Source organism: Malaclemys terrapin, chromosome 13 (assembly GCF_027887155.1).
Source record: "Malaclemys terrapin pileata isolate rMalTer1 chromosome 13, rMalTer1.hap1, whole genome shotgun sequence".
NCBI classification, from domain to species: domain Eukaryota; kingdom Metazoa; phylum Chordata; order Testudines; family Emydidae; genus Malaclemys; species Malaclemys terrapin.
Genome location: NC_071517.1, coordinates 1,365,678 through 1,390,953, shown reverse-complemented (window position 1 = coordinate 1,390,953; position 25,276 = coordinate 1,365,678). Strand labels below are relative to the sequence as shown.

Here is a 25,276-nt window from a genome sequence, read left to right as displayed (position 1 = left end):
AAAAACTTCTTAACTGTCGGGGTGGCTAAGCACTGGAATAAATTGCCTAGGGAAGTTGTAGAATCTCCATCACTGGGGAGCTTTAAGAGCAGGTTAGACAAACACCGGTCAGGGATGGTAGATAATACACTTCTACTTCGATATAACGCGACCCGATATAACACGAATTCGGATATAACGCGGTAAAGCAGTGCTCCCGGGGGGGTGGGGGCTGCGCACTCCGGTGGATTAAAACAAGTTCAATATAACGCGGTTTTACCTATAACACGGTAAGATTTTTTGGCTCCTGAGGACAGAGTTATATCGAGGTAGAGGTGTACTTAGTCCTGCCTGGAGAGCAGGGGACTGGACTAGATGACCTCTCGAGGTCCCTTCCAGTCCTATGATTCTGTGATTCTACGTAATATAGATGGGAACTGAGGCCCACACAGATGGGACGGGGAGTCTGTGGCAGAGGTCTCCCAAGTCCCAGGCTAGCACCTGAAACACTGACTGGATATTCGATAAGGGTGGGAGGGCGAGTGTTCCCCTGGCAATGATGAAACTCTCAGTAGCACAAAGGGCACCTCAAAGCCTTTCAGCACCCAGATCAAAAGCCAGCAAAATTCTGCTGCCTTTGAGCCAATTGTTGCAGAAAGAAAATTAGTAAATTAACTTTCATGGTGAAAATTCAGCTCCTGAATATCTAGGCTGCCACAAGTGTGCAGCGGGCTAGCAGAGCTGCCTTTTAGGAGCCCGAAGGACTACGGTGCTGTCAGCCCATAATGTCCCTCTTCAGCTTGGAAGTGACTCTCCCTGAAGGGCGCCAGCTTGCTGAGGCGTGGAATCGGCGAGTGAAGGCGTTTCCTTCTTTCCCCATGAGGAATCCATCTTCCTGTTGCAGGAAACAAAATTGAGGAACCTCAAGAGTTTACTTAAAATAAATAAAGAAATGAAATAGTGCTGATTGGAGAGAATGCCAGCCCCATCCTGTGCATGTGAGCGCATTGACGCCCATCCCCAGAGGGCAGAAAGAAAGATGTGCTTAGAATTGCAACCTTGTGCAACTTCTGCCTTTGATCACATAGCTCACATGTGCCCTTTGCTTTCCTTCTTCGGATATTTATTCTGTTTAATTTTCCTGGGATGTGGCTGTAAGTGAGACAGATGGAACAGAATCTGGGCGCCTGGTGAACACATCTTAATTAAACAGATAAATAAGCTTCCCTTCCAGGGAGATTTCCTTTTTCCGGGTTTCCGCTGGGGCTGCAGCGCAGGCTCCATAAAGCTGAGCAGGGTCCCTCTGGGAAGTTCTGGAGACCAGGTTCCATTTGCAATCTGGCCCCAGTGTTCGGAGGCTCCTGCAGTCCCAGTGCAAACTTGGAGCTGCACGAGAGACATTGTGGCTGATCTGCTCTAAGCCAACAGGAGAGAGCGCTTCCCTCGGCTTCATGGATCCACCCCCAACAAGCGACGGCCGCCATGTCGGTGGGAGGAGCTTTCCTGCCGACATAGCGCAGTGCACACCAGCGCTCAGGTCAGTGTAAGTTATGTCGCTCAGGGGATGGCTTAGTCACACTGACCTAAGCTGTAGTGGAGCCGTAGCCTTAGTAAATTGTCACCAACACGCACCACCATTTCCAAGCCGAACGAAGGAGCTAACTCCTAGGAGTGATTATGCCCTCTGCTGGAGACCTGTGTTGTGGCAATTGTAGCTGAAGTGGCAGTTATTCCCCAGGTGGGTCTGTCATTCCCTCCCCATCCCAGTTCCTGCGTGCTGCTGTTACTAGAGCCGCTGAGAACAGCGGAGAGAAAAGGTGAGTACTGAGCTTTATAGACCATTGATGAGTGTGATCCCACCTGTCAGGCCACCTCCGTGGATTCTGAATAGCCCTAGAGCCAGAGGGGACTCACCCACCTGCGTCCCCGTCCCGGGCAGTGTTGGCTTGTGGGTCCCTTCCTGTAATGGAGACATCTCTGCAAGAGGCCAAATACAGGCACCAGGTGGGAGAGAGGGGACCTCAGAGCTCCACAGCTCCGTGAGTCTTCTGTGGTTTGATATTCTGCGTGATTACTGCTCCCATCTCATAACCAAGCTGGGGAAGGGACCTAGCTGTGTGTACATGTAAATGGGAGTGTATGTTACGCTGGTGAAAGTGGTGTGGATTGAGAGCCCTGGAGGCCAGGAGCTCCTAGCCTCAAAATGGAGGACAACAGGGCAGGTAAGCTCATCCATGACCAGACCCATCCCATGGCTTGACCCTGCAGCTCAGAGGGCAGTTCAGTCTCCAGGGCCCACTCTACCTTCCTGTCTTGCCAGCTGGTGTATGGATGCTTTTTGTGACATGGGCTGTTACTCTGGTAGAAGTCCCCTTAGCTTGCTCCCACTGGCCACCAGATGGGAACGTCTTTGAGTCACTGCCATCCTGGATCGTAATCAAGCCAGCGATGCAGAGGGGAAAGGCTCTGTGTCCTGACCCCTGAGCCATCTGGTCTCGTCTGTTCTGTTCCTCACACATTGTATGTAGCATTTCACAGCTCATTCTCTCGCATCCCAGGTGGGAAGCACCAGGCATTGCCCTCCACTGTTCCCCCTCTGGCTGACTGAAGCCAGTGCAAAAGTCACTGGGGCCTTAGAGGCGGGGTGTACAGGCAAGTATGGAATTCAGAGAACTCCCCCTTTACTCACCAAAAGAATTGCCTGCCTGCCTCTGCATATGTAAAGCATATCTCCCCACACCATCAAGCCACGGGATCTGGGTTAAGCACCCTGAGTGCCACGCAGCTCTCCAACTCTAGGGTTCATGGGTCCCCAGTGTGAGCCCCAGGTCACTCCTCTTCCCTGCCATAGGTTGAATCTTGGGTCATTAGAGCATAATTTACTTCCTTCCAGGCTCTCTGGGGTAGAGGTGAGTCTTGCAGCACAACCCAAAGACAATGAGGGAACGGGTCTCCCTCACCCCCTTTGGAAGGACCTTCGAGAGTCCTGGGCCTCCAGCTCCCCCGAAGCTGCATCTGGACTCTGATAAGCACAGGATGTATTGCGATCTTAGCTGTTGTGAGAGTGCTTGTGGAAGAGGTATCCCACCAGCACCTGGACTTGGAGCTGGGAGTGCAGGGTGAGCCAGTGCATGTGTGGAGCACTGGGGTGATAAGATCTCTGCAGCTTCACCTTCAGTGAGTGCTGCTGTGTGATCTCCTGCAGCTACCAGAGGACAAGGTAGGGATGGCGTTAGCCATTTTCTGAAGCCATCTGCCCCTTGGCATTGGACCTGTTTGCTGAGAGCCCGTTTGACATTCCTCTTCTGAGACTGTCTCAGTGGCTTTCACCCCAGAAGAAATGCAGCCCACTTGTGCTTTGATTTTCCCTTTGCTCAGCGGCCACAGGCCTGCGCAGTCATTGCTTTTATTGGTGCTGCTTAACAACCTGTCAGCCCTATGAGACTGAGGGCAGCGGCTTTGTGAGGGCTGTGGAATTGTGCTTTGCCTGCCAGGTATCTGCAGCATAAACAGGAACCGCTGCAAATGCCCGGGATGCTGCAGCATGGCACTTTGTGTGAGGGGGGTCTGGAAAATCCCAGCTTCCGAGCGGAGCTGTCCAGGTGCTGGAGATGCCAACGGACACGTGGAATCAGCAGCTGCTGACAGAAACAACCGTTTGGGCATCCTATTCAGCCAAGATGGAAGTTGAATCCAAACCAGGACTCAGTTTCCCAAATATATGAGCACAAGCCAGTCCAGGCTGCTTAGTAGCTGGCTGTGACCAAAGCTAAGATCCATGTGGTGCGGGCCCCTGAAACGTGGCCAGACAACATTGGTAGCACTGAGTTGTCATTGTCATGGGCAGCTCAGGCAGAGAGTGTGCACCCCTCTCTGAAGCTCTTTGAAAATGTGGCCTGGAATGTGTATGGCTGCATGAGTGCTAGGGCCACATGGCGAGAAGTGACAAGCACGTCAGTGGTTGGACTTTGAAGGGAAGTAACTGCAGTGAAGCTTGAGGAAAGAAGGAGGAATGGAGTTTTGTTTAATATCTTTATTAATGATCTGGAGGATGGTGTGGACTGCACTCTCAGCAAGTTTGCAGATGACACTAAACTAGGAGGCGTGGTAGATACACTAGAGGGTAGGGATCGGATACAGAGGGACCTAGACAAATTAGAGGATTGGGCCAAAAAAAACCTGATGAGGTTCAACAAGGACAAGTGCAGAGTCCTGCACTTAGGACGGAAGAATCCCATGCATTGCTACAGACTAGGGACCCAATGGCTAGGTAGCAGTTCTGCAGAAAAGGACCTAGGGGTCACAGTGGACGAGAAGCTGGATATGAGTCAACAGTGTGCTCTTGTTGCCAAGAAGGCTAACGGCATTTTGGGCTGTATAAGTAGGGGCATTGCCAGCAGATCGAGGAACGTGATTATTCCCCTTTATTCGACATTGGTGAGGCCTCATCTGGAATACTATGTCCAGTTTTGGGCCCCACACTACAAGAAGGATGTGGAAAAATTGGAAAGAGTCCAGCGGAGGGCAACAAAAATGATTAGGGGGATGGAGCACATGACTTATGAGGAGAGGCTGAGGGAACTGGGATTGTTTAGTCTCCAGAAGAGAAGAAGGAGGGGGGATTTGATAGCAGCCTTCAACTACCTGAAGGGGGGTTCCAAAGAGGATGGAGCTCGGCTGTTCTCAGTGGTGGCAGATGACAGAACAAGGAGCAATGGTCTCAAGTTGCAGTGGGGGAGGTCCAGGTTAGATATCAGGAAAAACTATTTCACTAGGAGGGTGGTGAAACACTGGAATGCGTTACCTAGGGAGGTGGTGGAGTCTCCTTCCTTGGAGGTTTTTAAGGCCCAGCTTGACAAAGCCCTGGCTGGGATGATTTAGCTGGGAATTGGTCCTGCTTTGAGCAGGGGATTGGACTAGATGACCTCTTGAGGTCCCTTCCAACTCTGATATTCTATGATTCTATGATTCTATGGAGTTCTGTAGGGCTGGAAGGAACAAAGTAATGACACAAAGCCACAAGCATGGTCCCTCCCTATGGTAGCTGTCTCTCTCCCACACAGACATACGGGCAGATCACTGGGGTAGCTAGGATAGACGCACACATTAGTAATTCACTAGCAGTGTGCCTCGGACCAACTGTGCACTAGTACAAGATTCAAACTCTGTGTTTTGATCCAGGCTGGGGGGGGACGACATTGCTGGGGTGAACCTGAAAATCATGAGTAAGGCTGTGAGTTGCTCATGGAGGTCATGGATTCCATGATTTTACATGACCGTCGTGACTTCAGCCCCGGGTGGCAGGGCTTGGGCCGTCAGCCCCGGGTGGCGGGATTGGGCTTCCGTGATTTATTGTTTCTTGCCCACATCCTGTCCATTACTTTTACTAAAAATAGCCGTGACAAAATCTTAGCCTTAGTCATGAACTGCTGCTGCTGCTGCAGTGACCCCTGCTGGTCGCCTTGGTTCATGGGCTCATTGCACAGCCTAGGAGAGGATGGTGTCTTGGGAGCAGTCTGGGGTGGGTCTTTGTGAGCAGGAATGTTTCTTGGAGAGAGCCATGTAATGGGAAAATCTGAGAGCCTTTCCTGAGCGCTCAAGGTAAAGTTCCCTGTCTACACTGCACCGATGCACTGGCCAGTTCCTCAGGGACCCTGCTCTGCAGGAGGCAGCAGATCCCGTGCCAGGGCCCATTACATCAAACTGCTGGGAACTAGCCCTGCCTGGGGAGCTTAGATTTATTTACACTTCTTTGGGACAAGCCATCCAGCACTTGAGAGTAATGCGGTCCCCACAGACCCTGCCAACACAACTCATATTTCAAGGTCGGCTGGCTTCCATCTGTGTGGGTGTGCGACTTGGTGTGAGTGTGCATGTCTGCAGGAGTGTGCGGCTGTGTGCGCGCGATGCATGGCTGCCCGTCCGGGTGTGCGTGCACATGGGAGCAGATGGGTGTGTCTCTGGGTGGGGAGATGAGTTTCTGTGTGTACAATGCATGTCGCCATGTGCATGCGTGCAGATGTGTGTGTGTCTGTGTAAGCAGTGTGGGACAGTGTTTGCACATGTGCATTTCAGGGGCGAGGGGTGATGCTCTGTGCACATCTGGGTGTGTTTCTCTCCCTGGGTTGGTCTGGAGAATCACGAAGCTCAGGGCTGTGCGGCGTGTTAGCGAGGTTTCTCTTCCGGGGGGCTGGCTGCACTCAGTTTGGAAGTGCACGCTTCCCAGCAGCAGCAGCCTTCCCATGGCGTATGTGCCTGGATTACATCACCGAAACTCCTGGTAAGATCTTTCTTTTCTTCTGAGTTGGTATCTGGAAAGGAGGCCAGCTCCTTCCCACCCGATTCCCCAGCCAAGCATAAAACCAGCCCAGCAGCATATTTGTCTCAGGGCTGTGAAAGAGGATAAGGGGGAGGTGGGGAGAAATGTGCTGCAGCATCGGAGGAGTTAAGTGCGGGATCAGCTGTTCTCATGTCATTATGGATTCTCTTCATTTTATACAGAGCTCAGTCTGATGTCTGAATGCACAGGGGACTCCCCCTCCTACTCCACCTCCCGCCCCTTTCTGTTTCACTCCCTCACCCTCTCTCTCCCCTCCCCTCCCCTCCCTTTCAGCCCCCTTCCTTTGCAGACCATTCATTCAGTGCCAGTGTCTAATGGCACCAAAGTAAATAGCCGAGCATTGTTCCTTCATTGTAAGAGCAGAGGGCAAGGCAAGCGTTCCTCAGATGTATCCTCTCAAATAGCACCACAAGGGGGAGGGGAGGGGACAGAGGAGGAGGAAAAGCACCGAGTGGGAGAGAGAGAGAGAGAAAGGAAAAAAGAGAATAAGCAGAGTGGATAGAAGAGGACGAAACTGACTGCAAGCAGCTCCACGGCTACCTGTCAACACATGCTGTGCTCCATGGCTAGCTCGGGCTGCCTCCTTGTCTCCAACTCAGGCATGCTTCCTCACTCTCTCCCCTGCCCTCCAGCTTTCCTCTACCTCCAGCAGGTAAGTGACCCCTTCTTGGGCTTTTGCTGTGACGCTTGCACGTGCTCTCTGGCCAGCTAAAGGTCAGAGCTGAACCTCTTCCTCCCACCCCCTGATTGGCCATTTCCAGCTCATCCACACCAGGGTTGGCACCTGTGCAGTTTTGTTGCTTGATTGGGAGTGTCATTGTTTGGTTCTCTAGTTATTCTGTTGAGGTTTCTGCTCCATGCCGGGGTTCTGTGCCTGACCAGGGGCTGAGCTGCTGGCACAGTGCGAAATGCAGAGTCCAGCACTTTCGCTTCCTCGCAGCTGCTATTCAGCATCAGCAATGAGGAGAAATCATTTACACTCAACTTTTAGAAATACAGGATCCACATAGTGTGGATGACATACAGGAGAAGCGGGGAAAGAGAGAAATCTATTACACACACGTGCCGTACACATATATGTGTGATTGAGAGACACATTAACTATAAATCAGGGTGTTTCCGATGTTCATACAGAGGCTCACATGTGAATCTCAGTAGGTCTAGTTTATTCAGGAGAATGCCAGGAATTTGGGCAGCTCCTGATGCCATCTCTCAGAGCTGGAGAATTCCCCTGTGCATTAGTTAGTTCCTTAACCTCTCACTGGGGTTTCCTGTGTCTCGGTTCTGTTCTCAGATTGTCTGTTGGTCCTGGTGCTACGAGTTCCCCCCTGGTGATCCCTGGGAACCGCTGCTCGGCAGAGGAAGTGTTCTCTTTGCTGCGTCGGAAACCCTGTGTCCCAGCCAGGCTAACCATTCCATTTGTGCTTTGAGTAGTTAAATTCATAACATCCTATCTGCCCTCTCTGCATGGCCTGCGCATCTCACCTGCAAGCTGGCACCTGAGGGCCGGGGGTTCCATTTGTTGGGCTTAAGCTCTTGTATGGGGAGGTTGCATTTGTTTCATTTCTTTAAAAAATTGTAAAGACTTTAAAACTCTTGGTCTGAGTTGGCTCGGAACCAAAATGTGTCCAGGCTAGAGAGTGGAGCAGCATTAGAGCCTGGCTTCTAATTCCAGCATTCATTAGAAAGGGGGAATTCTGAAAAACGTGGGGTTACTGCTGGTTAAACAAGCATACATGCTTCAGCCAAAGCTCTGAGCTGTGACTGTGTGCGCATGCTAGAAAGCCATGAGGGGCCAAGCGACAGGAGCTGCTCTACAGACTGGACAGCGCCTTCCTGAAGAGAGGGGCTTAGGGAAAGCCTGAGGGGCTTTGTATTTAAATCTCAACCTTTCCTTCCTCGTTCAGGAGACTCCATGGGGCTTCCTGCTCTGCTCTGCAGGTGTGAAGCTTGGGCATTTGGCATCAAGCAAAAAATGTCCCAAAATTCCCACTGGTCACTGGAGAGCTTTGTTGAATGTCTGGGGGCAGCACATTGGGGAATTCTCAGGCTTTGAACCTGCAGCCAGTTTAGGGGCCATGGGAGGTTTTAGTTTCTAAATGTAATCCCTTTTTTCCTCGCTCCCTTTCATGAAAGGCACTGCTGCTTTCACTCATATTTTATAGCAGTGTAGTCTGCGAACCTCTACGCTGGGCTGCCTGTGCTGAGCTGAGCTGCCCAGAGACTGGTGTGGCTATCGCCGTCCATCACATGTGCAGGGTGCATTGGAAGCAGGGGGTTTGGGCAGGGTGAATTTGCTGCCTGGCAGTGACTGAAGAGCGCACAGAAGTGAAATGTAGGGTGTGGGAGAAGGAGAGGCTTTCATCTCATTTGCGGCTCTGTCACACTCCCTCTCATTCACTCCCAGTGAGTTCTTGCTCCTTTCATCACCCTGTTTGTTTGCCTTGGGATTCTCTCTCTTTGCTCTCCCAGAAACCTCTTGCTCTTTGGCAGCAGTTTGGAAATGTTGGTCAGAAAGGAGGGTTTGGCGTTGGTATTTTACCCAAATAGTGAGATACAGGCCCAAATCTCTTTCCTCTTCACTTGTGTTTGGCTGTTGTGAGAGTCTGTGTTCAGGATTGGGGATGGACTCTTTGGTAAACGTAGCAACAAGAAGCCAGGCAAAGAGACATCAAAAATAGCACAAGAAGCATGTGAAAAGGGACCAAAGAGCCAGAGGTCGCCTCAGTACCATTCGTAGCACATACTTGGGGCCATAGTAATGGATCTACTGTATATGGCACATTGTGGTTACTGACCATAGAGTAGTTCATTTATTGTGCATCACTAGTTTATTTCTGAAATTCACTATGGATTTTACATGTGAATTTCATCAATAAACCTATGAACAAAGCACACTTACCATAATACTACTAGCTACCAGTGTATATGCCATCCATAGCCATGGAACTGTGCTTTACAGGGGCAGACTGGACATATTTCACCTGCATATAACCCCAAAACAATGGAATTAATTTAGCTCAAACTTCTTTTTCTTTTTTAAATGTATCTTTGCATAAAGGCTAGACATGAAAAGTGAAGATAACTTAGAAATTGATAATGTTTCTGTGATAGATCTAACATATTTATACGTGGGTACATATATGTACACATATGTGTATAGCTCATAGTGTATGTGTGTAAAGAGAGAGAGAGAGAGAAGATATATGGAACTTTAGGACTTACTTGATTTTGAAGATGCTCCACAGTTCTGAAAATCAGAGTCATTGTGCATATGGGTGTGACTATTCCTAGAGGGTTAGTATTGCGCATGGATCATTAAGGTGTGTGTTATCTATACACAGACAGAGATGCAGATACCATAAACATGTCTGTCATATCACATGAGTCATTTTAACTAAGCCCTACATTCCTTGCTTAAATCCCTAGGAATGGGACATACACTCTATCAACCAGACAACTACTCTATATTTGGTATAAAGAAGCCCTACCGCGCATCTCTGGCTTCTTAGCACCAATGTTTTTTCTAGTGCTAACATTACATGGGACAGCCACAAAATGAAGTTGTCTGCAAAACTTTTATTAACCAAACGCCAGGGAAAATCCAGCTGCAGTTTGGTCTTTGGTGTTTGTGAATAGCTCATCAAAGGCAGCTGCATGCTTCTTGTGGTTTGCTCAGATCAGCTCCTCGGGAGCAGCTGTGCTGCCCTTCCTCATTCCCAGCAGCTGGTAGCCTTGTTACACAGCTCTCTGCATGGTGCAAATCCATCTGATGCACTGCGTGGAACAATCACCAGCCACACTTCCCCAGGTTGGGATTGCAGCAAGGTGGGGTTTTCAGAATCAAGTTGGGAGAAGAGGGGCTGATAGAGTGCATGCTGGGGGCCCTGTTTGACTGCAGGAACCAGAATAGCTGGACACAGGGCTGAGGAGTTCTCCCAGAGCAGGCGGCATGAGGAAAGGTAGGAGCAAGAGTTCCAGTGAGGCTGTGTTATAATAATTTGATCAGTGGGAACCTGAGCACTGAAGGGAGAGAGACTGATTGTTCTACCAAGTTATACAGAGGAGTCGGTCACTGTCAAAAAGTGTCTTAAATATCATGACAAAAGAACACTTAACAGTCATGCAGGGAACAGCCATCTCGCTGGCCTCACGGTCACCATTAGAAAGCTCTGGAAATCTGGGCTCAGGGCATGTGCAGTAAGCTGGCTGGAGAGGTTAAAGGGAGTTAATTGACAGAAGGGCTAAACCAACTGCTGAATAACCCCCAGGGATTGTTTAAGTATTAGAAGGCACCTCCCTTTTTAAAAGCGACCTGACTCTGTGCCTCCCAGTGCATTCTCACACTGGGTGTCAGCTCAGGGTGGTCACTGGAGCAGCTATTACTACAGGGTGTTTGAAAACCCTATCCTAGAGGAAAAAAGAACAGGAGGACTTGTGACACCTTAGAGACTAACACATTTATTAGAGCATAAGCTTTCGTGGGCTACAGCTCACTTCTTCGGATGCTGTCAGGTTAAAAAATCTCGTCTTCTTAGAGAGCAGGTGTTCCATTGTTACTAGCCACATCTTAGCCACTAGATAGTTTCTTGTTAAATCTCATTGCCTTTCCAGCCTTTGTGCCATTTGTTTGCTGCTTCTATTTGACTTAGCTTTGCAAACCAACCGCCGACTCTTTGGTCGTACTTTCTGGTTCCCAGCCCTAGCCGATGCTGCAGTGCTTGGGCTCCAGACACCGCGGGGGAAAGTTCAAGCCAAAGAAAATATGTTAATTTTAAAAAATATTATTAAAATATTTACATTGATTTTAGCATTTATAAAACAAGTTTCCCCCCAGCAATGACATTTTCGGCCTCTGCTGCCTGGCAATATCCCTGTCATAGGTGTACTTGTATTTTAATACTGTGGTGCTGGGTGACCAGATTAGATTTCGTAACTCCGGGACTCTTTCCGGTATTCTAGTTGATCAGTGGAGGGATATGTTTTAACAAAGCAGAAAGGGTAATTGTGATAGCAAACTCAGCATGCCCACCCAGACTCTTGCCACACACCACCTGCCCACTCCCCTCCCCACCCCCCCAGATCTCGATGCTAAAAACAGAAGGTGCAGTATAAAAACAAACTATTCATCAAATTGCTTGGCCGCAGTGTTGGTTCTGGGGGTGGAGCGGGCCGCAGTGTTTGGTTTGGCAGTGCTAACTGAGCAGCTGTCCCAGTCCGGCACACAAGTGCGTAGCCTGTTGGTTTGGGTGGGGTCTCGAACTCAGCACATTTGTCCCCTCCAGGGGGATTACCAAAACCACAGGGACATTGAGGCTTCCTAGTTAATTCTGCTATGAGGGGTCTGTGAATCCTCCTGCTTCCTCCCACCCCCAATTCCTGCTGACAGCTGTAAATGGGATTCTGGTGATTTAGCACACAGGGCTTGTTGAGCTTTACGGATCTTTGGCCAAACAAATAACTGCTCCCTATCCAGGCCAAGCTGCACAGAACTGCTCCATCCGCAAGGCCAGCAGGAGACTCTGCAGGGAGAAGGAGAGGGACCAGAGATGTGCCTCCTCTCTGGGTCAGAACGGCCTGCAGTGCAAGAACACCTGACAGGGCCCCAAGTAGCTATATCAACTCAGGAGAGGAACCCGGGCGTCACTGCTCAGGGTGCAGCTGCAGCCAAAAAGCAAACGAGATGTTCAGATGCCCAAGGAATGGGATGGAGCAATCCGGGAAATATCCTAATGCCCTTCCGTAACTCAGTGGTGCAGCCTCATCTGGATACTGTGTGTAGTGCTGGCAGCCCTTCCCAGAAAGGACAATGCAGAGGGCTCAGAGAAGGGAGATGAGAATAGTCAATTCGGATTGTTCCCTTTAGAAAGGAGATGAATACAGAGGGACATGATGAAAGTGTATAGGCGGAGGACTGGTCTAGAGAGGGGGATTGGGAGCTGCTGCTCTCCCAGTCTCATGACACAAGACCAAGGGGACAGTCAGTGATGGGGAAGGTGGCTGATTCAAAACTGATAAAAGGAAATACTTTTTCCATAACACAGTTAGGCTATGGAACACTCTGCCACAGGATGTTGTTGAGGCCAGCAATTTAGCAAGATTCAATGTGGGATTTGGCAGTGATATGGATATCCTGAATATCTGGAGTTAGCATAGCTAATGCTAAAAGTCTTGGAAGGAATATTAAAGCTCAAGGTTCAGCCAATCTCTAACAGGGGTTAAGAAGAGACTTCCCTGTGTGCAGGTTTCACCACCTCTGCTACTGTGGGGTTTCTTGCCTTTCCTCAGGTGTGCAGTGCTGGTCATTGTCCAAGACAGGCTCCTGGGCTAGATGGGCCAGCTCTGCCCCAGAATGGCCAAGCAAGTGTTCTGAGGAACTGGAACTGTGTGCATGCTCATGAATAATAACAACTCTTAGCACATCTCTATCCTGGGGTCTAGATGTGAACTTGTGTGTGAAGAGCAGTGTGCGTATACGTGTACTTGGGCATGGGGACGTGTACCCAGGAGGTGGCTGTGTAGATGAACACAGATGTGTATGTGCATAGGAAGTTTGTCTGAGGCAGGTCTGTGCATAAGACTGTATGCAAATGTGTGTACATGCAAATGGGTGAGTACACGGATCAGGGATGGGCATGTGCAGGCAGAGCTGAACGTGGCTAAGTGCATAGTGGGTCTGTGATGCTAATGGAGGGGCAAGACACATGAGTGACCTGGACTCCAGGAAGGAAGGGTGTCCCAGCTGGGACCATGAACATGTCTTGCTGCCATTCCAGCATGTTCGTGTTTAGTAAAGCCTGCCAGAGATTACTGACATGTTGGGCAGCAAGTGAAGAGTCACATGCCTTGTTGAGCATGTCAAGAGAACGGCTCTGGGAGATCACAGGCGGCACCTGCACCACCCAGCCAGAATGGTGAGGTCTGCGGCAGGGCTTGGAGACCATGGCCACTCAAGCAGAGTGAGCGGGAGATGGGAAGAGGTGGCAGCAAGGGACCTGAAATGTCCCTTGAGGTGTTTGAGGCCTTGGAGGCCTCTGAGCACCTAGAGTGCGGCTGAGGCTGTATCTTCATTGTAGAGCTCACTGGAGTTGTCTGCACTTGAGTTAAGTGCTCTCAAGTTCGCCTAGCGAGAGTAACCACACAGCAAGATTATCCTGACCGGTTGGATTATTGCTCGGAATGATTGCGTTAGCCGCCAGTTTGAGCTGGAGCCTAGACAGCTCGAGGTAAAAGCACCCCCCCACCCCCACCCCCGCACCAAGGGGCTTGTGTATGGACAGGGCTTGAGCTTGGGGCAACACTCAAGTTAACTCTAGTTAACACATAGCCACAGACAGAGGTGGATTTGTAGTAAAACACAGGGTGCCCTGGCACGGGGCCCCCCAACGACAGGGGGCCCCAGGGCTGGGCAGCTGCGGGGCAGAAGATTGGCTGCCAGCTCCCGGGGCTCCTGCTTCAGGCTCTGCAGCCACCGGCAGCCAAGCTCCCCCTCCCCCGCCTCTTCCCGGCCTCCTCCCCCGAGTGTGCCGCGTTCCCGCCCCTCCCAGCGCTTTCCCCGCCCCCAAACAGCTGTTTGCTAGCGCTCAGGTTGCTCCAGGAGGGAGGGGGAGGAGCGGGGCCACAGCGCACTCGGGGGAGGAGGCGGAGAAGAGGTGGGGGCGGGGCCTTGGGAAAGGGGGTGGAATTGGGGCAGGGCAGAGCAAAGGCAGGGCCCCCACACTCCCCCTACACATACCCCCCCCCCCGGCCCCCTGCAGTGAGCCATTCAGGGCAGAGGGCTGGGGGGGGACGGGGCTGGGAGCACCCCCACGACCCCAGCCCACACCTCCTGACCTGACTCCTGCACTCCCCTCACACGCCCCCAGCCCCCTGCCCTCCCTGACTCCTAACCCCCCCCACATCCCAACCTGCACCCCTCGCACCAAATGGGAGCTGCCCCAGGTAAGAGCTCCACACCCTAACCTCCTGCCCCAGCCCTGAGCCCCCTCCCTTACCCTAACTCCTGGCCAGACCCTGCACCCCAACCCCCAGCCTGCTCCTGCATCTTAACTTCCTCCCAGACCCTGCACCCCCAGCCCTGAGCCCCGTCCTGCACCCTAAGTCCTGGCCAGACTCTGCACCCCAACATTTTTTAACATATTTTTTTAATAAAGCGCTCTTATCCAAAGCACTTTACAATAGTTAGCTAACGGTACAAACAATGTTTGGAAAGGTCATTAAGTGGTCTGCCAAGATCCTCAGCGATTTTCAAGTGGTTTCTGAAAAAATAAGTTAGACTACAAAACCAATCAAGGTACCTCACTTTATTTTCATTTGATTACTTATAGGAGGAGGATGAAGAAAAAAAGAATGAAAAATGGGGGCATGGGGGCGATAAGGGAGAATGTTCTTTTTCTTGGCTGGGTCCCAAGGAGGGACCCCAAAAATGAAGCTGAGCACAGGGGCGCACTAACCCTAAATCCACCACCGGCCCCAGAAAAGCAGGAGCACCAGGCCCAGTAGGCAGGAGGGGTTGCATTAAAGCCGGCTGTAGGTGTTTATTTCTGAGGCTGACTGCAGGGGGGTGGGAGGCATTTCCTAAAGCCCATTCCGAGACCCTGCCCACCCCAGACCTGCATGTTCTTTGCCTCTCTGGTAGCTTCCAGGCTGGCGCATCTGGCTCCCGGAGATCCCCTTCCAGCTCAGAGCCAGGGCCTGGCAACCCAAAGGGGCTTTCGCTCTGTCGGAGCGGCACATACATTACAAATTGGGTTTGCACAGAATCAGCAGGATTCACTCCAGGCCTTTGTGTAAGCAGCGCTGCTGAAATGCGATCCCTGGCACCAAGAACCTATTAACTAGAGTGAGGCAAGTGCAGGAATGAGAGCCAGCCTGAGGAAGGCGTTCACAGAGACGGTATCAGGATGCTCTGACAGCCCCACCAGGGCCAGGCTGATGCTGCAAGAGCTTTTGCTTTTAGAGCCTGACTTACGTGTTTAGTTTTTACACAGTAGAAGACCCAGGTGGTGCAGATGGAGAGGCCTGGGGACCCAACCTGTCCGCTAGCATTGCCGAGCGCCACTGCCTGATGGTTCCTCCACATCCCTGAGGCAGCCTTCAGGATATTCCTGTTTCCTGTTGAACCTGAGGCGTGGAGATGCTGAGCCGCAGCCGTCGTCCTTCCAGCCACCCAGAGATTCCTTTGGAAGCCCCCACATGATGCTCCTTCAGATATCCCTCTGGAGCCCTGAGGCCTCCCATCCTCACTGGCCTCAGGAGTAAATGAAAGAGAAATAAGGATGGAGCCCAGGCTGCCCCCTCTGGTTGTGTAGAACGCCAAGCCCTATGGCCCAGGGCTGGAGCCTGGCTTGGATTCCAAGGGCGAGTCCAGTGCCTGGATTGGGGCCTGCCCTCTTTGCCCTGGGGAGCTCAGGCCTTGGAGCCCGTTCCTGCCCTGCTGCTGGCCCCTCATTCTCACGCCTCACTGATGGAAGACAATCACCTCAAGCCTCTGGCGAGGTCCTGAGAGGGTGAGAGGAAGAGGGTCCCCAAGAGCCACATAGAGCTCCTGGCAGCTGTGGTTCCATAACAGATTTCCCCTAGCAGGCTCCCATCCCTCTGCCCGACTGCCCTCCCACAGCCCTGGGATCCCACAGGAGGCTCACTGCAGGGTTTGATTAGTGGTGTTTCTTTCTCCCCGCTGGAGGCTCATCAGTGGACGGGGTGGGGAGCGGGCCTGGCCACTCCATCTCCCCCTTGCTGAAGTGCTGGGCTTGCAGCACTTTGTCATGATTTTCCTCTCGTCCGCGAGCAGCGATCCGTCACTGCTCACATTACCCAAGTAGAAAATGACACATAAACTGACATGATTACGGCTGTTTCTCAGCGCCGTGCAACATCTGTTTCCTTTATTGCGTGTGGAAGGTGGGCAGGGGCTGGGGATTGCCTGGTTACTCTGCAACCCAGCAAAGATGGTGTGACTGCAGTCGGGGGTAGCTGTGACTCTGCCCACAGCTGGGGATTGGCTGCCCTAGGCAAACTGGGCAATTCACCCTACCCAGGCCCTTGCTACCCATTCCAGGGGCACTTCCTGCCCCTAGGGAAACTGCCTGCTTTGTAAATACAGTACCACAGCCGTGCGGGTCTGTGTGTGACACTGTGTGAGAGGCTGGGGGCACATTTGCGGGGTGACAGGACTGCGAGTGTGAGGCTTTGTGTGAGCCTCTGTAGCCCTGGCCTTGGGGATGTGAGCCCTGCAGGGGAATGAGGGTGAAGTTCTCAAGGGCGGCACTTATCCCCTCCAGGGACCCAGGGCCCTCCTCCAGCCCCCTCAGCCACACAAACCCAAGCCCCTGCCCCACTTGCGGTGAGGAGAGTGAAACCTGAGTCACTCCAAAGAATATCTGCCCAACCAGTGCAGCCCTGCGCTCCCCTGGAGCTCTAACCAACATTGGTTAGACCAGAATCAGGGAGGGGCCTCGGTGGGGCCAGTGGAAAGAATTGAACCCCAGTCAGCAAAGAAGCCCAGCTCCGCTCCGTCTCTAGTCTAGGGCATGGCTGCTCCGCTCCCACTGCTGCCGCCCTCCTGCTCCTCTGTCCAGCTGTGAGCGGCAGGAGGTGGGGGGAGGGGCTGTTGGCACCCCATGAATCTCCCCTGGCTGGCTGTCATTTACTGAAGGGGCTGAAGAGTATTTGGTAGTTTGTCCTTCTCCATCTATCACCAGCTGCTCCGCTACTTTCAGGCACCAATAAATTCTGGGTTTACTGACAGGCCTTTCGTTCATCCCCTGGCCCCCCACCCCCTCTGGCTGCAGAGCTCTGGCTGCTGGTTGGGAGTGTGCAGGCTGCTTCCAGACACGGCGGTGGCCTCACTAATATAGCTCCCAGCTGCTGGGCTGACCAGGGGATGCCAGGGATGGGTGACAGGAGGCCTCCAGTCAGAGGGTTAATTCAGAATATACAGGCAAAGAACCCTTGCAGGGAGATCCCCATGCTGGAGCAGGAAGCCACCATCATCTTCTGTTGGGGGGCGTCACTGCATACGGCTCGGAGAGGAGGAGCCACCTCTGTGTTGATGGATTCGCAGTGGGCAGGGAGGTGGTCGGCTGGAGCATCAGGGATGTGGGAATTGCTGCTCTTCCGCTGTGCTGCTGACGTGCTCGCTTCTCCATCCGGCTCAGGTTGGGGGAGAGCTCTTCCCCACCCGCCCATCACTTGTTCACTCATTCCCCTGAACCTGAGGACTGACCTACAGGTTGAGTTGACTTGGGTTGGTTTCCTGCCCTACAGACTCCCTCACTGTGTGAGTCCATGTCTCAGCAAGAGAGGCCAAGCCCTTGCATCCCTCAGCCTGAAGCGCTGGGCTCGCATTGCACCCCGCTCCAGTCCAGGAAGGTTTCAAACCCGATACCAGTAAATCAGTCCAACGTCTGTGTATAGAGCTGAGAGGAGCTGGGAGCTCAGGACAATGGGAAAGGGCATAGTCGGCATCTCTCCCAGCCAGGGTATGGGGAACCCTGGATTCTGGCTGTACACGTGGCTGGCTGGTCTGAGCAAGCCTGGGGCTGCTTTAAGGGGCTTGGCAGGCAGGTCCCTTCAGACATGATACCCCCTCTTGGTTTCTCTCTGCCACTGTCAGGGCCGGCTTTATGACCCGCAGGGCCAGATTCCAATACCAGGCGGCAGTCCGGGGCTTCAGTGGCACTTCACGGCAGGGGGTCCGCTCTGGGTCTTCCGCGGCACCGAAGGACCCCCCCGCCGCCGAAATGCCGCCGAAGACTCCTGGAGCGGGGCCCGATTGCAGGGAATCGGGTGAATCGGCTTAAAGCCGGCCCTGGCCGTGGTGTCTGTACTGCGCTGTATTAAACCAAAAATGGGAAGGAGCAGGCGATGGTGGCCGTTCATTTGGGATCTGCATTGTATGGGGAGCTCTTAATTAAAGCTAGTTAGGCTAATTAACTTGCAAATGAGAAACTTGCCTTTTTCTTGTTTAAAAAATAGCAAGACAAATATTTAAACTAATTATTTTGTATCTGATCCCATGCCAGTGGCCTCTGCACTGCCACCAGCAGGTCCCTTTCTGCCAGCAGGGATTCCCCCCTGTTCCTACTGGCTTTCTCTACCCCACAGCTTGGGCAAAGGATCTCTGGAGAGTGATAATAAGCATCAGTGAATAGATATGACTGCGTGTGTGGTTGTGTCTGACTGCAGCTGTGGCTGGAATTGTGCTTCAATGTGAGTCTGACTGTTAGTGAGCTTGTATGTTGGTGATTGTGACTGTGGGGTTGTTTCTGGTTGCCGGGGTGCATTAGCAATTTGAATTGTGTATAGTTGTGACTGTCCCCACAGTCTCTTCAACTTGTCCCCCAGTTACACCCACTGGTCCCTGCTACAGTAGGCAGGAATGTGGCTCTCTGAGCTCATTTATGTCACCTTCACCTCTTGCCATGACCCACGGACCATGCACAGGCCTGGAGGCTAGACGGGGGATGGGGGTGTTACCTGCATGCTTGAGGGTGCCCTCCTTAGCATGCCTGACTTGGGGAACATCTGCTCTGTCAGGACATGTGCCAAAGCTGAGGGGTCTCTCCCTCCACCCAGCCTCTTTCAGCCTCAGGAGCAAGGACACAGAGTGTGGCCTGCCTGGCCCCTCCCTGCTCACCTGTGTCTGGCTGCTGCCGCTGTAATTTGATCACATTAACAGAGTGAATTGGCCAGCTCCGACCTCAGCACTTTCAGAGCCCGCTCTCCCCGAACCCCACGCCTTTCCCTTCATAAATCCTGACATGGAAGAATCCCTGACGCTGACACCTTCTCGCTACTTATTGATCACCTCTCCATTCCAATCAGAGCTGCCATGGTGATGAATCGGAGCTGCTGCTCTGGGAGCCATAGTCGTGCACCTCCCCTCACTGCTGACACGCTGGAAAGTTTGGGAGCCTGGGAAGGAAATGGACCAAGCACCCCAGAGCCGGGAGCCTCGGGCCTCACGAGCTGGCTCCTGGCTGGGGATCCTGGCTCCACCGAGCTCAGCTGTGTTGCAGAGAGCATCCTTCCCGAATGGCTGTGGCTGCTGGTTCCCCCAGTGGTGCTCTTGGAATGGTCCCTGCAACCAGGGCCAGCTCCAGGCACCAGCATTCCAAGCAGGTGCTTGGGGCAGCAATCTGCAAGGGGCGGCAGTCCGTGTGTTTTTGCCGCTCCAAGCAGCGCGCCGAATTGCCGCCATGGACGGTGGGGGCAGTCCGTGTGCCGTTAGGGCGGCACACACGTTTCTGCGACGGCGGCAATTCAGCGGCAGCTTCTATGTTCAGTTGTCCGTGGCGGCAATTCGGCAGCTTCCGGCTGAAGACAGAAGGTGCCGCCGAATTGCCACCACCGCGGAAACGCGCGTGCCGCCCTAACAGCACACGGACTGCCCCCGCCGTCCGCGGCGGCAATTCGGCGCGCTGCTTGGGGCGGCAAAAACAGTAGAGCCGGCCTTGCCTGCAACATTTACCCTCTGCTCCCAAGAGAGCCCCATTTGAATCTAGCCCTTCTCACCCCGCAGTCACTTCACATGGGCTGGCAATGCCCTAATCCTGGTTCCTGAGAACCCTGCAGCCAGGGCAGAATGTGGGCACCCCCGGGCCAGAGGGGACTGGATAAAGCAGTGACCGAAGGACAGGATGGAAGGAAACTGCCCCCTTATGTAAAACAGTGTGAAATCCCCTCCTCAGCCCTGCATTGGGCTCCAAGACCCACCAGTCTCTGTTGTTTTTTTCAACCTCTCTTCCCCACACACTCCTTGTCCCTGTGATTCTCTCTCATTCACGCTGTCTCTGCAACAGCCCGAGGGCTTTGTTAGCACAACTCAGTTCAAATGTCTGATTAGTCTTTAGGAGATCGAGGGGTCAATTTTCCACAGCTCCTTCCTCTCCATTTAACTAATTTAACTGCGCGATTGTTGCAAATTTCATTTTATTATAGCCCTGCTTCTCAATCCAATTGAATTACCAAAATCTCATTTTCTCAGAAGTGCTGAATATGTAATTAGAGGAAAAATTATGCTCCTGACTGCCTATTAGGGTGGTTTGTGTGTGAGAGAGCTTGTCTGTACGTGATTACATACGTGCATATGGTAGCTTGCGTGTGAGCATGCATGTAGTAACCTGTGCATGTGTGTGTGCGCGTTTTCACATGCATTTACAGTGTAGTGATTACAAAATGGAAATCACTTTAACACACAGATCAGAAATTAATATGTGTGGAGCTCTACACTAAAGGGAAATTCAAGTCCGTTCCAACCCTCCTTTGTACTTGGTACCCAGAGGTAACACCAGCTTCTACCAAACACATGCAGCAGGAGCTGAGGTTAGAAGTGGAAATGAACAGCCCAATACATTGTCCTTTTTCTTTACAGGATTTATATGGGAAAGACTCTTGCTGATGCTGAAAGCTTCCTCCCAGCAGTGCCTCATCCGCTGAGACTCTCAGCCCATGTGAATGCAAACACTGCATGACATTCTGCTCTCCTTTGCACCAGGGTAACCCCAGGGCTATTCCAAGGGAGCTAGTGACTGGATTCACAGCACTGGCACTGAAAGCAGAATTTGGCCCCTCCAGCTGCAACCTGACTGTTCAGAGCCATGGGAGCACACTGGCAATCTTTGGGAATTTGCTTTTTTTTAAATCACCATCCAGTGGAGACAAGAAGCAGCTTGTTTCTCCCAAGTGCCCTTCCCCTCTCTCGGCCTGGGGAAGCACTGGGGACAGGATTTCAGCCTGCCTCTGCACTTGGCTTCCATTCCCTGGGATAGGATGCGGACATCTCCACCTTGCACCTCACCCAGAGCTTCCCACGCTTGCTGCTGGGAGCCCTGCCCTCAAGGAAAAATATACCCTCCCTGTCACAAACACAGCTGAACCTCACTAATAACTGGGAGCCCCAATGTGATGAGCGAACAAAGGGGAAGTCCACCTCTGTGCTGGGCAGGGCCTGGGCACCATTCCAGGTCTGTGCACTTTCTGAACCACATGGGGCAAAAGCGAGACCTAAGTCATGGGCTGTCCCCTCTGCAAGGGGTGGACAAGTGAACACACACTCTAAAGCAGGGGTCGGCAACCTTTCAGAAGTGCTGTGCCGAGTCTTCATTTATTCACTCTGATTTAAGGTGTCGCGTGCCAGTCATACATTTGAACATTTTTAGAAGGTCTCTTTCTATAAGTCTATAATATAGAACTAAACTATTGTATGTAAAGTAAATAAGGTTTTAAAATGCTTAAGAAGCTTCATTTAAAATTAAATTAAAATGCAGAGCCCTCCGGCCCGGTGGCCAGGACCGGGCAGTGTGAGTGCCACTGAGAATCAGCTCGTGTGCCGCCTTCGGCACGTGTGCCATAGGTTGCCTACCCCTGTCTAAAGCAAGGTTTGGACAACACAAAACAGACCCGATTCCCTTCTTTGGCCCGTTGCTGGTTAGCTTGAATGGTTTATTGAGGCTCCATCATAGCAGATGCTAGCAACTGGTCCCAAATGCAGCTCTTAGTACAATGCGACCGCCCTAGCGCAGCTGCTCTTCAGGGGCTGAGTCATTGTGCAAGGGCTGGCGAGGCAGGGATGAGCCTGGGTGCTGTGTATTTGTGAAAGGTGCCAGCCCCCTGCAGATAAAACAATGGGCTCTTTCCTCTGATCTGTGCCCAGCAGTCCAGGAGCAACCTGCTCATCTCTCTTACTGGGTCCTTTCGTAGAGGACTCTGCCAGAGCAGAAGAGCTATTGTGTCAGTGGGTCTCTGGGAGTCGAGTCCTAGTTCTAATAGCCCAGCTAGCCAGTCCATTCCCTCGGTTCCCCAAGAGGAAGTAGTGTCTGAGTGGAGAAATGTAGCTCGGGAGATTCCCAGGGCTGGAACAGCAGGGGAATTACAGATCAGGACTGAGTGACACTGGCAGAGCTGGGGGAGTGGGGAACCCAGAACAGAAATAATGCCCATGGGATGTTGGGGTTTCGGGGCATCGGCAGAGCTCTGTGCATGCACGCGAGAAGGGGGGTGGGACAGAGCGCAGGCGCTAACTTGCCAGGTCCCTGGGCAGTTGAGGCTAGTTCCTCTGTTTTAGGAACTTGCCCTGCCCTGTCTGCTGTCGCCTGTCACTGGTGTTTGCTGTATCCCAGCCCCTCCTTTGGGCTGTCTCTTTTCGCATTGCCAGCTCTTTGTAGCAGGACGGGAACATGTCTGGGTGTGTGCACATGCAGAGCAATCAGACCCCAGCTCAGAGGACAGGAAAGGGCATGCTGGGGCCCTCTGCCATCTGAGGGTGAAATGCTGCCCCAGTTCAGGCAGTGGGGTACCATGGTGGCAGGTATCTACTCTAGGGGGCCAATTCAACCCTCCCAGCAAATTGCTCCGTTGTCTGACCAACCTAACTGTATGTTCGAGTGAGCACTTGCCATTGGCCGGGTGGCGCTCTGGGGGAGGTGCAGAGGACCTGTGGGTGGGAGGGTACATGGGCTGTGTGTGTATGGGGGGCTGGGGACAGGCTGTGGGTGTATGGGGGCAAGTGGACAGGGTCTGTGTGTATTGGGGTGGGGGACAGGCTGTGGGTGTATGGGGAGCTGGGGAGCAGGCCGTGGGTGTATGGGGGCAAGGGGACAGGCCGTGGTTGTATGAGGGCAGGGGACAGGCTGGGGCGGGCTGTAGGGGGAAGGTGCATGGACTGTGTGTATGGGGGGTGGAGGACAGGCTCTGTGGGTGGGTGGCAGGCTGGGGTGTCTGTATGGAGCGGGGTTGGGGGAGGCTGTGTGTGTTGGGGGGTTGAGTGCCCGTGCCCTTTGGGAATTTGAATGCAACGCTCTGTTAAACTCTTGTGCCCAGTGCAGAGCACTGGGTGTTTCTCATGCACCAGGAGCGAGTGCGCGGCCGCCTCAGCCCCTCGCTGAGGCTGCCCTGTCACTTGCAATAAGCAGCGGTGCCTGGAGAAGCACCAGACTGAGCCCCTCCTGCCGGAGGTACCAGAGCTCCCTAATCCCGAGCATTAGCTCCGCACTCTTCAGGCTGCAACCTCCCCCTCACCCCGGTACTCTCATTTATCACTCAAGTGTTCTGCCTTGAGGGCTGCTCTTGGCTATCCACTGCCCCCAGAGCGCACAGCCAGCCAGGACATTCCAGTCCTCCCCTTCCTGCCATGGCGTGAAATAGCCTGGGCACATGTGAGTGTGCACACTCCTGGGCACATGTGTGTGCACTTAGGCTGTTGTGCGGGGGAGCTGTGATCCATGGCAGGCTGTCATGGGGGTGGGGGAGTGGAGCTGTGATTGGTGGCAGGTTGGGGGGGGCGTGATCCATGGCAGGCTGTCATAGAATCACAGAATATCAGGGTTGGAAGAGACCTCAGGAGGTATCTAGTCCAACCCCCTGCTCAAAGCAGGACCAATCCCCAACTAAATTATCCCAGCCAGGGCCTTGTCAAGCCTGACCTTAAAAACTCTAAGGAAGGCGATTCCACCACCACCCTAGGTAACCCATTCCAGTGCTTCACCACCCTCCTGGTGAAGTAGTTTTTCCTAATATCCAACCTGAACCTCCCCCACTGTGACTTGAGACCATTACTTCTTGTTCTGTCATCTGTTACCACTGAGAACAGTCTAGATCCATCCTCTTTGGATCCCCCCTTCAGGTAGTTGAAAGCAGCTATCAAATCCCCCCTCATTCTTCTCTTCTGGAGACTAAACAATCCCAGTTCCCTCAGCCTCTCCTCATAAGTCATGTGCTCCAGCCCCCTAATCATTTTTGTTGCCCTCTGCTGGACTCTTTCCAATTTTTCAACATCCTCCTTATAGTGTGGGGCCCAAAACTGTCGTGGTGGGGGAGAGCCATGATCCATGGCTGGCTTTCATGGTGGTGGGGAGCTGTGATCCATCACAGCCTGTCGTGGGGGGAGTGGGGAGCTGTGATCCATGGAAGGCTCTCGTGGGGCGGGGAACTGTGATTAGTGGTAAGTTGTGGGGGAGAACTGTCATCCATGGCAGGCTGTCATGCGCGGGAGCTGTGATTAATGGTAGGTTGTTGGGGGGGGGGAACTGTGATCCATGACAGGCTGTTGTGGGGGGGAGCTGTGATTAGTGGTAGGTTGTAGCGGGGGAGGGAGAGAGCTGTGATCCATGGCAGGCTGTTGTGGAGCTGTGATTAATGGTAGGTTGTTGGGGGGGAGCTGTGATCCATGGCAGGCTGTTGTGGCGTGGAGCTGTGATTAGTGGTAGGTTGTTGCGGAGGTGGGAGGGAGCTGAGATCCATGGCAAGCTGTCGTGGAGCTGTGATTAGTGGTAGGTTGTTGCGGGGGTGGGAGGGAGCTGTGATCCATGGCAGGCTGTTGTGGAGCTGTGATTAGTGGTAGGTTGTTGCGGGGGTGGGAGGGAGCTGTGATCCATGGCAGGCTGTTGTGGAGCTGTGATTAGTGGTAGGTTGTTGCGGGGGTGGGAGGGAGCTGTGATCCATGGCAGGCTGTTGTGGCGTGGAGCTGTGATCCATGGCAGGCTGTTGGGGGAGGGAGCTGTGATCCATGGTAGGCTGTCGTGGGGTGGGGAGCTGTGATTAGTAGTAGTTTGTTGCTGGCGGTGGTAGCTGTGATCCACGGCAGGCTGTTGTGGGGGGGAGCTGTGATTAGTACTAGGTTGTTGTCAGGGGAGCTGTGGTCACTGGTGGACTATTAGTGGGGAGAGGAACTGAGATCCGGGGGGAGCCATGGTCTATAGCAGGCTATCTTGGGGATTGGGGAGAGCTGTGATCAATGGTGGGCTGTTGTGTGTGGGGAAGAGAGGGAGCCATTGTCCATGGTGGGCTATCGTGGGTGGTGGAACCGTGATCTATTGCAGCCTATCATGGGCGGGAGGCTGGAAGAGCTGTGATCAATGGCAGGGTATTTGGGGGGGGTGACACCTTTCGGGGTTGCCGAGTTGCCTGGGGTGAACACTGCCCTGTGCTCACAGCGGGAGGGAGCCCTGTCTGTGC

General features: G+C 52.9%; 1 protein-coding gene across 17 annotated transcripts in view; it reads left to right on the top strand.

Annotated features, from left to right (window-relative positions):
* Positions 1–25,276, top strand: part of RBFOX3 (RNA binding fox-1 homolog 3) — a 333,267-nt gene that overhangs the window by 266,304 nt on the left and 41,687 nt on the right. For 2 of the 17 annotated variants that reach the window (XM_054048036.1, XM_054048049.1), the window contains exon 1: positions 6,743–6,971. The exons of 11 other annotated variants lie outside the window; for them this stretch is intronic. In XM_054048036.1, the coding sequence (XP_053904011.1) occupies positions 6,870–6,971 (102 nt within the window). In that variant the 5' untranslated portion in view covers positions 6,743–6,869. Of the gene's footprint in view, positions 1–6,740; positions 6,972–25,276 lie in introns of those variants that run through there. 4 more of the 17 variants (XM_054048044.1, XM_054048032.1, XM_054048034.1 and 1 more) reach the window with 4 other exon arrangements.